A 12,521-nucleotide genomic window follows, 5' to 3' on the forward strand; every position below is an offset into this window, starting at 1 on the left:
GACGTGCCGGTGGGCAAGGCTGCCTCCCCCTCCCTGCTGGTTCCGGCAAGGGCTGTCCAACGTGTCAGGGCAGTAGTCACTTGGGGAGGATGCTGGTCCCATCCAAGGCTGTCAGTTGGGTGTGGCTGGGCAGGAGCTCCTTTGGAGGAGCACCTGCTGGGGTGGGTGGTGTGGGTCTGAAGGGAAATGCTGGGGTGGGGTGAGTGATGCTAACCATTACATGGAGAGTGTCCATACTGGCTCTCATCAGCATTGGGGCAGTTAGGTTGAAGGAGGGCAAGAAAAATGATGTGTGCCAGCACTTCTATCCTGGAGGAAGTTCTTACAGATTCTTGCCCCTCTGACACATGCCCTACAGTCCATCAATTTCTTACACATGAAACCCAGGTGCTTTTGAGACTGCTGCCTCTGTGATGGGTCTTGGAGTGAGTGATAGTGTGTTTGCCCTTTAAGAGTGGAGTCTCTGTTTTCTGTATCCCTCTGGGTCTCCCAGAATTAAGCCCTGCTGATTTTAAAAGCCAGAAATTATGGGGGCTTGTCTTCCCAGGGCAGGGTGTGTTGGATGTGGGGCTTGATCCCCTCATTCCTCAGGGAGGATCTTTGTACTGTGATAACCCTTGTGTGTGTGGTTCCCTACCTGTGGTTCACCACACTGGGAGTTTAGCTCCTAACCACATCTCTGGCCTCCTTCCTTCTCAATATGGCTTTCTCTTTATGACTTTAGCTGTGGAAGAGCTGTTCTGCCAATCTTCATGTCATTTACAGAGTGAGCTGCACTATATTTAGCTGCAGGCTTGATGTGTCTGTGGGAGGAAATGAGTTCAGGATCCTCTTACTCTGCCATCTTTTTAAGCTCCCCCTTGTTGTCTCTAACTTTTGACACTTTAATTATAACATGTCTTGGTGGGGGTCTCTTTGGATTCCTTTTTATTTGGAACTCTATGGGCTTCCTTGGTCTAGATGCCTATTTCCTCCCCCAGATTAGAGAAGTTTTTGGCCATTATTTCTTCATACATTTTCTGCCCTCCTCTCTTCTCCCTCTGAGAGCCCTGTAATGCATATAGTGATTTTCTTGATGATGTCCTGTAAGTCCCTTAAGCTATATTCACTTGTTTTCATCTTTTTTCTTTTTGCTGTTCTGATTCATTGATTTCCACAGCCCTGTCTTTGAGTTCACTGATCCTTTCTTTTGCTTCATCTAGCCTCCTTTTGTTTTCGTGTGTGTGTGTGTGTTTTTAATGCTTATTTTTGAGAGAGAGAAACAGAAAAAGAGAGCAAGAAAAAGAGAGAAAGAGAGAGAGAAAGCATGAGTGGGTGAGGGGCCAAGAGAGAGAGGAAGGCACAGAATCTGAAGCAGGCTCCAGGCTCTGAGCTGTCATCACAGAGCTCGATGCAGGGCTCAAACTCACGAATGGTGAGATCATGACCTGAGCCGAAGTCAGACGCTTCAGTCCAACTGAACCACCCAGGTGCCCCTATCTAGCTTCCTTTAGTTCAGCTACTGTATTCTTCAGCTCTGTGACTTCTGTTTGGTACTTTGTTATATTTCCTCTCTGTTGAAATTTTCACTTCGTTCATTCATTATTTTGAGCTTGGTGAGCATCTTTCTGACCATTATCTTGAAGTCTTTATAAGGTAAATCACTTACCTCCATTTCACTATGGTCTTATTTTGAGGTGTTTATTTTTTTATTTTGAGAGAGATAGAGAAATGGGAGGGGCAGTGAGAGAGAGTCCCAAGCAGGCTCTGCACTGTCAGTGCAGAGCTGGATGTAGGGCTCGAACTTCCGAACCGCAAGATCACAACCTGAGCTGAAGTCAAGAGTCATATGCTTAATGGACCGAGCCACCCAGGTGCCCCTTATTCTGAGGTTTTTATTCTTTCTTTTCCTCTGTTGGTTTCTGTGTATTAGAGGACAGAGCCACCCCTTTCAATTTTGAAGGAGTGGGCTAGTGTAGACCATCCTTACTGTTCAACCCTGCCCTAGCTCTTGAGTGTCTCATCAACCTTTGTGATTGTACAAGCGGCTTACTTTATTGTTAGATTCCTGGTAGTTGAAAGTGTGCCAAGACCTGTCCATGTCCCAAAGGGGAGGATCTCAGTCAGTACCCAGATTCAGGCTGGTTGGAAGCCAGATCCTCACACAGAAGCTTTTAAAGTATGCAAATACACCTTTTTCAGGGAAGAGTGGGAAATGAGCATTTCTGTCTGCCCCCTCTGCACTGAGCCATGGGGTGATTGCCAGTTAAGAAATGTTTCTTTATTTGCTACTGTCCCATTGAACCTTGAACAGAAGCCCCACCAGCCACCAGAGCCAGGCTATCAAGGAACCTTTTGGGTGGTATAAATGCTGGGGTACCAGATGGTGTTGGGGCACCACATTCCTTTCCCAAAGGCACCAGTGACCTGGGTGGGACAGAGGGAGAATGAGAATATGGTGCCCACTGAACCCCCTTCCTGGTCTCTGCAAAAGATGGTAGTTGGCCTCCAGATGTGTATTCAATTAGAAGCCAGCCTCTCAGACCACAGCTATGAGGCTAATCAGCCTCTCACACACCTCCAGGCTCTCTGTTTCAGTCTGCTGGACCCTGGCGGTGGTAGCCACTTACGAACTGTTTCTTGGACTATCAAGGCCCCGTGGGACCCATGAACATAAGACCTGCTGGCCACCAGACCCAGGTGGTCAAGGGGTGTCTCCTAGGCAGTAGTTGCAAAAAGTGGGGCACCAAATGTGTGCACAAGCTCCTTTTTAGGAGATACTGGTGACCTGGAGCAAGGCAGAGGGAATTTGAAGGTAACATCGCACTCAGGTCTCTGGAGAGGATTGTACTGGCCCTTAGATACATGTTTTAATTAGAAGCCAGCCCCTCAGGCCACAGCCATAAAGCTAAGCTGACAGAGCTCTCACAGAAAGACTGCCCTGTGTTTCAGTGGCTGTCCCCAGGCTGTGCCCCAGGAGGCAGCCAGTGAAGCACTCTTTCTGCATTTGTTAAAATACGGGACCTGTGAACTTAGCCCCTGCTGGCCACCAGAACCAGGTGACCAGGGGTGTTCTCTAGACAGATGGCACACAAACCTGGGCACCAGATATGTGTACCAGCTCCTCCCTGGGAAATGCCAGTGACTGGGAGTGAGGCCAGAGGAGGGGGCAGAAACCGTGCCCTCAGGCCTCTAGATGTGACATCAGAAGCCTGCCCTTCAGGCTGAAGGTTAAAGCAACATGGCCTCCTTCACACAAAGTCTGGGGCTACGTTTCGGTGGCTGGTTCCGCACTGTGCCCTGGGAGACGGTAGCCAGTTAAGAACTGTTGCTGCATTTGTTAATAGTCCCATGGAACCCCCAAATGGAAGCTGCTTGTGCCGGGTGATCAAGAGGTGTCCCCTGGGCGGCAGCTGCTGCAAAAACTGGGGCACCAGACATAAAAGCAGAGCATCACATGGGTGCACGAGCTCCTTTCCCAGTGTGTGTGGGGGTGGGGGTTGGGGGGGAGGACAGTGGGGGGGTGCAGAGGGAGAGGGCAAGATGGCGCCTGCCAGGTATCAGACTTTGGGGAGTATTTCAGTAGGGCCTATGCGTTTTAAATTGGGTGCCTGCCCCTCAGGCTGGAGCTTTAAGATAAGCAACTAGGCCTCTTGTACAAAACGGGCACTTTCTGGTCAGCTGCCTCTGCTCTGGGCCCTGGAGTCCGCAGCAGCCCTTTAAGAGCTGTTTCTCAGATTGCTGCAGCCTTGTGGGTCTCCTGGATACAAGTCCCTTTGGCTTTCAAAGCTAGTAGTTCTGGGGTCTCGTCTCTCAGATGTGGCTCTTAAAAGTTGGGAGTGCCAGATGTGGGATTCAAGCCCTTCAGTCTGGGAGTTTGCTAGGGGTCGTGAGGTCCCTCCTGACTGGGTTGCGAACCAGAAGCGAGGTTTATGCTGAGATTGCAGAAAAACAAAGAGCTGCGTGCTTTGCTTTGTTGACAGATCTAGATTAAAAGTATTTTTAGGATTATAGAGTGGGAGTCAGTGTTCTGTGGCCCACTGCCTATTTTTGTGTAGCTGTGATTTTTTATGGTTTTAAAAGGTTGGGGAGAAAATGTCACAAAGATCCAGCCCACAAAGCTTAAAATGTTTACTATCTGGACTTCTATAGAAAAGTTTGGCAACCCCTGATATAGAGCACTGTGTATTAAAGCACCTCTGGGTGAGAGGTGTACCTGTGAAACAGGTTTAGATTAATTACAACAGTGGTTTGTCTATTTGGAGTGGGAAATTATAGATGTGAGTTCTAAAACTAGGAGCTCTGCCCTAGTTTTTTTTGTGACATTTTCTCCCCAACCTTTTAAAAAGTGTACATATACCAAATTGTTCCTGTGTCCATTCCAGCCATTATGGCCCCCAGGTTAAGAATCTTTGCACTCTAGGGGCGCCTGGGTGGCTCAGTCGGTTGAGTGACTTCGACTCAGGTCATGATCTCACAGTTCATCATGAGTTCGAGCCCCACGTTGGGCTTTGCATTGACAGTGCACAGCCCGCTTCAGATCCTCTGTCTCCCATCTCTCTGCTCCTCCCCTGCTCATACTCTCTCAAAAATAAACATTAAGATCTTGTCTAACCTAATTACCTCCTTAAAAGCCCTATCTCCAAGCAGTCACTTTGGGGGTTAGGCTTCAACTTCTGAATTTGAATTGTTTCACACAGTCTGTAATACAGAGCCTGCCTCTTTAATCTCTGTGACTAGGCATGCTTTCTAGGTGGTTTGCTCCTGAATCCCACGTGCTACTTACAGTCTAAGGAATATTTGCTGGATTAATGAATGCTGGACACCAGGCAGATGTACAAGAGAATGCATGGAGGAATACGAAATGCTAATTTAAGTGTCACATTAAAATGCGATTGCAATTCTTTGGAGAAACTAAGAATAATTAAGGAAAGCTTTTGTTTTTCTTCTTAAATGAGAGAGTTTCCTATTTGGCATTATTTGCATGTAAGAAGGCCTATGAAGCAAAGCCAAAGCCAAACTTGTTGATCTAGAGATTCTGGAGAATCGGGAGGAGTTGACATCTGGACTCTTTATAAACTATGTGTTTTCAGAACTGACTGGAGAAACCGTTCATAATCTTGGCAGAAAAGAATATGGTACATTATATAATTTTATGTGGGATAGAAATAGGATCTTTTACTGCCAGTGAAAACTCAGATCACACAAAATGGCTGATAAAAAACAGGCCAGTGTGGTTTCTATGTGGGGAGGGTGAAGTTTACATGCGAAGGCTATTTCTGTAGGAATTTTTGTCCTAAGCCGTGAATTAGCTCAAAGCTGAAAACTTTGAAGGGCCAATTGTGAGGGCTGCGATAACCCATTATTTCCCTCCATTCAGAGGAAGATCTGATAAAAACTTGAGAGGTTTTGTTCCAGGTTAAGAACTTGGACCCATCACCATTTGAGTTTGCCTTTCAGAAAATCAGTAGGAATGGGACCATTTACATAAAAACCATGGTTCTAATTCTGGTTTGTCCCTTCAACAAAATGAGGTAGCTTTACCTGTAGAGGACTGTGGTAACACATGTAGTACTTGGGGTTCAGATTAGATTAATAAAGGCTAATGCAATTTTATAGTTCCAACAAAAGGGTTTTTTTTAAACCCAGTTAATACAATATTCTAAATAAATGAGAAATAGAGCAATTTGCTTAAGCTAAATTTTACACATCATTTATTGTTTCAACAAAAGAAATGCTTTGCATTTAAAAACTTAATTGAATGGGGGGGCACCTGGCCAGCACAGTAGGTAGGTAGAGCGTGTGATGTGATCTTAGGGTCATGAGTCTGAGTCCCATGTTGGGTGTAGAGATTACTTAAACTAGTTGCCCAGATAGGTTTTCTTTTTTATTCTTTATTTTCCAAGTTTTAGCACCCAAACTTGGCAAATATCATGGAGATTTGTACAAACATGCATGTACATATATATACACTCACACATTTTAGTTTAAAGCCTTGGTTCCTCATTAAACCTTGTGCTCAGGCTCCTGTTAAAAAGCAGGAAAGTAGTGAGGAGAATCAGGGGAAACGTGAATAAATCCCAATTGATAACTTCCTTGTTATGAATTAATGCAGGCATTTTAAGGTAAAATCCATCACCTTGCTAAAACTTCCACTAAACTACAGCCTCAGCTATTTACAAGAAAATAAATAAAAAGTCCCTTACACACTTCAATGTGGTTTAATGACAAGCTAGAGGAGGATTTGTATTTTGTTGTTATTTCAAGACAGTTAATGTTGCAGTGATTAAAATTTCAGGTGTTAAAAACTAATTTCAAGCAAGGTCATTATTATATGCTGAACCTGAATTCTTCAGACACTTGTCTTTAAATCACTATGCAAATCCATGACCGTAGCATTCAGGTTTTGTAATTTAAAAAGATCAGGTTTGGTCACTAAAGAGTAAACACGATTAGTTTACTCTAGGTCGTTTGAGTTTCTTTTTCTCTGTAGGAGCTTTCCTCTTCTGTGATGATCCAGGCCCAGGTTCCTTATTCTGAAGAAATGAAATAGTTTCTGATAGACAGTAGTTTTCTACTTGAGGAGGGGATTCCTATAAAAGCGGGGAAAAAAAACACTGTTCATTTTTTTTTCAGATTTCAAAGTGTTATTAGGTAATTCTTTAACCAAAATAATTTTGTCTTTTAAGGTGCTACCTAGCCCTTGTCACATTTAGGGAACAGACTGTGTGTGACAAAATCTCACCTTTTATCAGAAAAATTCATAGCTTGGATCTTGATAACGGTTTCATTTGTAAAGTAGGGTTAAGAAGTGACACCTTATACTTAGTGTCAGTTTTTGAAAATCTTTTTTACTTATTTTACAGATAAGATAAAGGTTAAATAATATTATAGAACTAGCAGGTGGCAAAGCCAAAATTCATATACTCTACTCTACCTGCCTCAAAAACCTTTGCAATTCTCTTATAACCATATCCTGACTGAAAAGGACCTTTCCTCCCTATTACAAGTGTGATAAAACTTGGTTTTCTAGCAAGATGGCAGACTGGATAACATGAAAATAAATCTTTTGATTGGACTCTTCCCCTGGATGACAACTTGTGACCCAAATATATTAAAAGCACCTAACACAAGACACAGGAGAGGAAATGAGATCAGGCAAATACTAGAAGGGGTTGACACTTGGTCAGGGGTGAATTTCTCTTTTTGTCATTTGTTTGTTTTTGGTCTGAGAAGCCCCAGTCTGTGTCATGTGGTCTGGCTAAACCTCAACAGAAAACATGTAGCATTAACGGCCTGAAACCACAGCCACTGGAAAATGAGGTGGGAAATCTCAGGAAGGAGCAGGGGAAGTCCCAAAGTCTGTTGTGAACTCTGCCCAAATCTTTCACTTCTCCCCATGGATGTACAGAGGTGGCTCAACGTAAGGCTAAAGATTTAAGCCCCCACGTATTGCAGAAGGTGCCTGCGAAGCAAACAGAATGGCATTCTCCTGAGGAACACAACAGAATCTAGAGTTTCTACAACTTATAATGTCCAGATATATCCAAAATTACTCCACATCTGAAGAACATGACCCATTCTCAAGAAAAAACAATTAGAATCCAAAAGCCCAAAAAAGAAAGAAAACCTAAAACATATACTGAAACTTACAAAATGCTAATGAAAGAAATCAAAGATGAACTAAGTAGACATGCTGTGTTCATGGACCAAAAGGCTTAATATAGTAAAGATAATATAGTCAAGATGTCAATTCACTTGATTCCTATCAAAATGGTAGCAAAATGTTTTCGTAGGCATGTAAATAAACTTATTTAAAAACTTACACAGAAAGGTGCAGGCCCTAGAACAGCTGAGACTGTCTTGAAAAAGAAGAGTAAAGAGGACTGCTTCACATCAGGGCTTACTACATGTATAATAGGACGCTATTGCAGAGGTAAAGACACCTAGATGAGTAGGGTGGAAAACCCAGAAATAGCCCCCACAACATGCCCAAGTGAATTCTGGCAAAGGTTCAAAGCAACTAAATGGAGGATGGTTTTTATGGTGGAGCAACTGGACATTCTAAGACCATTTTTTACCTAAATTTCATACCTACATGAACCTCACACCTCATAGGACCTTTATGAAGAGGACAAAAGCATATCACAGTCACTCTGATGAGCCATTATAGAAATGCATATTAAAGCCACAGTGAGAGATTACCTACACATCAACTGAATGGCTAAAATAAGAGACAGATGCTGACAAGGATACAGAAAAACAACACTGGTAGGAATTTAAAATATGACCACTCCGAAAACACACTCTCAATCATTTATCCCAGTGTAATGAAATCTTTTCTCACAAATGTTCATGGCAGCTTTTTTTTTTTTTTTTTTTAAATGTTTGAGAGCACACGTGGGAGTTGGGGAGGGGTAGAGAGGGGGTGGAGAGAGAGAATCCCAAGCAAGCTCCACACTCAGTGCAGAGCCCAAAGCAGGGCTCAATGCCATGACTGGGAGATCATGACCTGAGCTGAAATCAAGAGTTGGTTGCTCAAGTGTCTGAGCCACCCAGGTGCCCCAGAGCAGCTTTATTCATAACAGCCCCAAAATAGAAATAACCCAGATGTCCTTCAATAGGTTAATGGTTAAAGCTGTAGTACATCTGAACTATTCAGCAATAAAGATAAAATTGATACAAGTAACAACTTGATTAAAAAAAAAGCCAAAGATTAGACATTATACTGATTCCATTTAAGATTTTAAATGACAAAATTACAGAAACTGACAATGGATTAGTGGTTGCCAGAAGTAAGACAGCTCAGAAGAGAATGAAGGGAAGGAGGTGGGTGTGAGTAAGAAAAGGCAAAATGAAGGATGGCTCTAGTGACAGAGTGTTCTGTATCTTGACTGTGGTGGCAGACACATAAGGAGAAGTGGGGGGTATTGGAATACACATAGACTGCATCATGTCAATGCCCTAGCCGTAAAATTTTACTACATTTTTGCAAGACCTTATCTACTGGGGGACACTGCATTATTTCTTATAACTGCATTTTTAAATCTACAATTAACTCAAAATAAATGGAACATCTTGTCATGACCCAGATGTTGGATAGTAAACAGTGATACCAAAGCAGCTATTACACTTGAGTGAAATGAAAAAGCAGAACTAGAAGCCATAGAGATTCCAGATACAAAAAAACTTAATTTCACAGTGCCTGAGTGGCCCAGTTGGTTATGTGTTCCATCTCTTGATCTCAGGGTTGTGAGTTCAAGCCCTGCCTTGGGCTCTGTGCTGGGGGTGAAGCCTATTTAAATAAAACAAAATTTAGTATTGAAAAAAAAAATCTCCTGGAATAGGCTTAAGAGCAGAATGAAAATAACAGAAAAAAATCAGTAAAGTTGTAGGCAGATAAAGAGGTATTGGTCAATCAGAAAAACACAGAAAAATGACTGCAAATAAACTAAACACAGCTTTAGGGACCTGTGGAACTGTATCAAAAGGTATGAGTGACTAAATTCCTAATGGAACAGAAATAATGGCCAAAATTTCTCAAATCTGGTGAAAGTTCCAGACTGACACAGCTCCGCAGAAACCAAGCACGATTAATGTAAAGAAACAGCATCTGGAAATATCATAAATGGTGAAAACCAAAGATGAAAATTGTGAACAGTCAGGAAAAAAAAATGACATACTGCATTGCACACAGAAGAATTCAAATTACCACTGACTTCTTATCAGAAACCATGGAGGCCGCAAGAAAGTGGAATCTTTAAAGTAGCAGAAGAAGAAGAAAAAAAATATCAACCCCAAATCCTATATCCTACAAAAAGATCCTTCAAGAATAAAGGTAAAATATACACTTTCAAAAACAGAAAAAAAAAAAACAAAAAAAAAACCACTAGAATTGGTCCCATCAGACTTATACTACAAACCAAATTTTTTCAGGCTGAAGGAAAACTGATACCAGAAAGTTTGCTGGCCCCTGCTTTACATTAAAGAACTAGACATTAAATGTTTTAGGCTGTGTAGGACAGATGGTCTGTTGCAACTACTCAAGCCGGCTGTTGGAGTGCAAAAGAAGAACAGAGAATATGCAAATGCGTGAATGCAGCTGTGTTCCAGTAGAACTTTATAAAAAAGGCAGGGGATAGGATCTGGCCTGTGAGCTACAGTTTACTGTCTCCGAATTTAAAGGACAGGGGAAGCAAAGGAACCCGTATGATTCCAAGTTTTCTGCCTTCTGTGTGAAGTGGCACATGATTCTACCTAGACTATGAAAGGTTAAGGAAGTATATTGTAATCTGTTGAGCAAAACACACCCTGCCGCCAAGCAAAAAAAAAAAAAAAGGCAAGAAAGGAGGAACACAAGAACAAAGGAGAGAAAATGAAAACAAATTGCAAAAAACCATAAACCCAGTCATATCAATAACTACACTAAAGAATTAACAAGCAAGACCCAAAGATACCCTGTTTAAAAGATGACAAATGAATAGAGATCTGTGCTCAAGAACTGGAAGAATTAACATTGTTAAAATGTCCACACTACCCAAAGAAATCTACATATTCAATGCAATCCCTATCAAAATTCCAATGGCATATTTTTACCAGAGATCGGACAAACCTAAAATCTGTATGACTCACAAAGACTCCAAATAGCCAAAACAATCTTGAGAAAGAACAAAGCTGGAGGCATCATGCTCCCTGATTTTAAACTATATTACAATGCTATGGCAATCAAAACAGTATGGTACTGGCATCCAAAGAGATCAATACAACAGAATAGAAAACTCAGAATTAAACCCAGGGATTTGTGGTCAATTACAAAAGAGCCAAGAATATCTAATGGGAAGAGGATGGTTTCTTCAATAAATGGTGTTGGAAAAACTAGACAGCCACATGTAAAAGAATGAAATGGGACCGTGATCTTACATCATACTCAAAAATAAACTCAAGATGGATTAAAGATTTGGATGAAAGACCCAAGACATAAAACCATAAAACTAAAAGAAATCTGTAAGGAGCTCCTTAAAAAAAATTTTTTTAATGTTTATTTTTGAGAGAGAGAGAGAAAGAGAGGTCATGAGCCCGAGGGGGCAGAGACAGGGAGACACAGAATCCAAAGCAGGCTTCAGGCTCTGAGCTGTCAGCACAGAGCCAAACGTGGAGCTCAAACCCACGAACTACGAGATCATGACCTGAGAGGAAGCTGGACGCTTCACTGACTGAGCCACTCAGGCGCCCCTGTAATGAGTGAGTTCCTTTGACATTTCTCTTGGTAAAAATTTTTTGGACTTCACACCAAAAACAAAAGCAACACAAGCAAAAATTAATAAGTGGGATGACATCAGACTAAAAAGCTTCTGGACAGCAAAGGAAACCATCAACAGAAAGGCAACTTAACAAAGGGAGAAAATTATTTGCAAATCATATATCTGATAGGGGTTAATATCCAAAACAATCTGATTAAAAATGTGAAGATCTGAATATTTTCCCAAAGACATATAGAAGGTCAACAGGTACGTGAAAAGGTGTTCAACGTCACTTATCATCAAAGAAATGCAAATCAAAACCATAACAAAATATTACCAAACACATTAGAATTAAAAAGTGTTGGTGAGGATATGGAGAAGAGAGAACTCTTTGTACTCTTAGTGGGGTATAAATTGGTGCAGCCATTATTTTTTTCCTCAAAAAATTAAAACTTGAACTACCTTAAGAGTATACTTCTCTTGATAAGCACTGAACCATGTACAGAATTATTGAATCATTATATTGTACACCTGAAACTAATACAACACTGTATATTTCAATTTAAAAAAATGAAAAATAAAACTACCTAGGACTCAGCAATTTGACTTTACGTATTTATCCAAAATGAAAACAATTTGAAAAGATTTCTGCACCCCTATGTTCATTACAGTATTATTTTCTTTAAAAAAATTTTTTTTAACGTTTATTTTTGAGAGAAAGAGACAGAGTGTGAGGGGGAGAGGAAAGGAGACACAGAATTGGAAGCAGGCTCCAGGCTCTGAGCTGTCAGCAGAGCCAGATGCAGGGCTCGAACTCACGAACCGTGAGATCATGACCTGAGCTGAAGTTGTACGCTCAACTGACTGAGCCACCAAGGCACCCCTACAGCATTATTTTCAATAGCCAAGATATGAAAACAACCTGAGTACTTGCAGACAGATGAATAAAAACCTAATATACACACAACAATGGATTAATCAGCCATAAAAAATATTTCAGCCAAGGAACCCTGCCAACTGCAGCAAAATGGATGGACCTTGATGGCCTTAATGCTAACTGAAATAAGTCGGATAAAAGACAGAATACCAGATGATCTCACTTGTAAGTGGAATCTAAAACAAAAACCAAAATAAAACCCACAAATCCCCCAAATGTGATAGACACACAGAACCAAAGAGAGGCTGCCAGATGCAGGGCTGGAGGGCTTAGGGAAATGGGTAAGGGTGACCAAGACGTACAAACTTCCAGTTATAAAATAAGTAAGTCCTGAGGATATAATGTACAATATGGTGACCACAGTT

At 41.6% G+C, this 12,521-nt stretch overlaps 1 protein-coding gene across 4 annotated transcripts in view; it reads right to left on the reverse strand.

Moving 5' to 3' along the window:
• Positions 1 to 5,676: 5,676 nt before the first annotated feature.
• The window catches only part of TOPBP1 (DNA topoisomerase II binding protein 1), a 62,145-nt gene continuing 55,300 nt past the window's right edge, over positions 5,677 to 12,521 (reverse strand). For all 4 annotated transcript variants that reach the window (XM_086674317.1, XM_086674318.1, XM_086674320.1 and 1 more), the window contains one exon: positions 5,677 to 6,572. In XM_086674317.1, the coding sequence (XP_086530443.1) occupies positions 6,432 to 6,572 (141 nt within the window). In that variant the 3' untranslated portion in view covers positions 5,677 to 6,431. The remainder of the gene's footprint in view (positions 6,573 to 12,521) is intronic.

This window comes from Puma concolor, chromosome C2, assembly GCF_028749965.1.
Source record: "Puma concolor isolate L17-30 chromosome C2, mPumCon1.1.hap2, whole genome shotgun sequence".
Taxonomy (NCBI): Eukaryota; Metazoa; Chordata; class Mammalia; order Carnivora; family Felidae; genus Puma; species Puma concolor.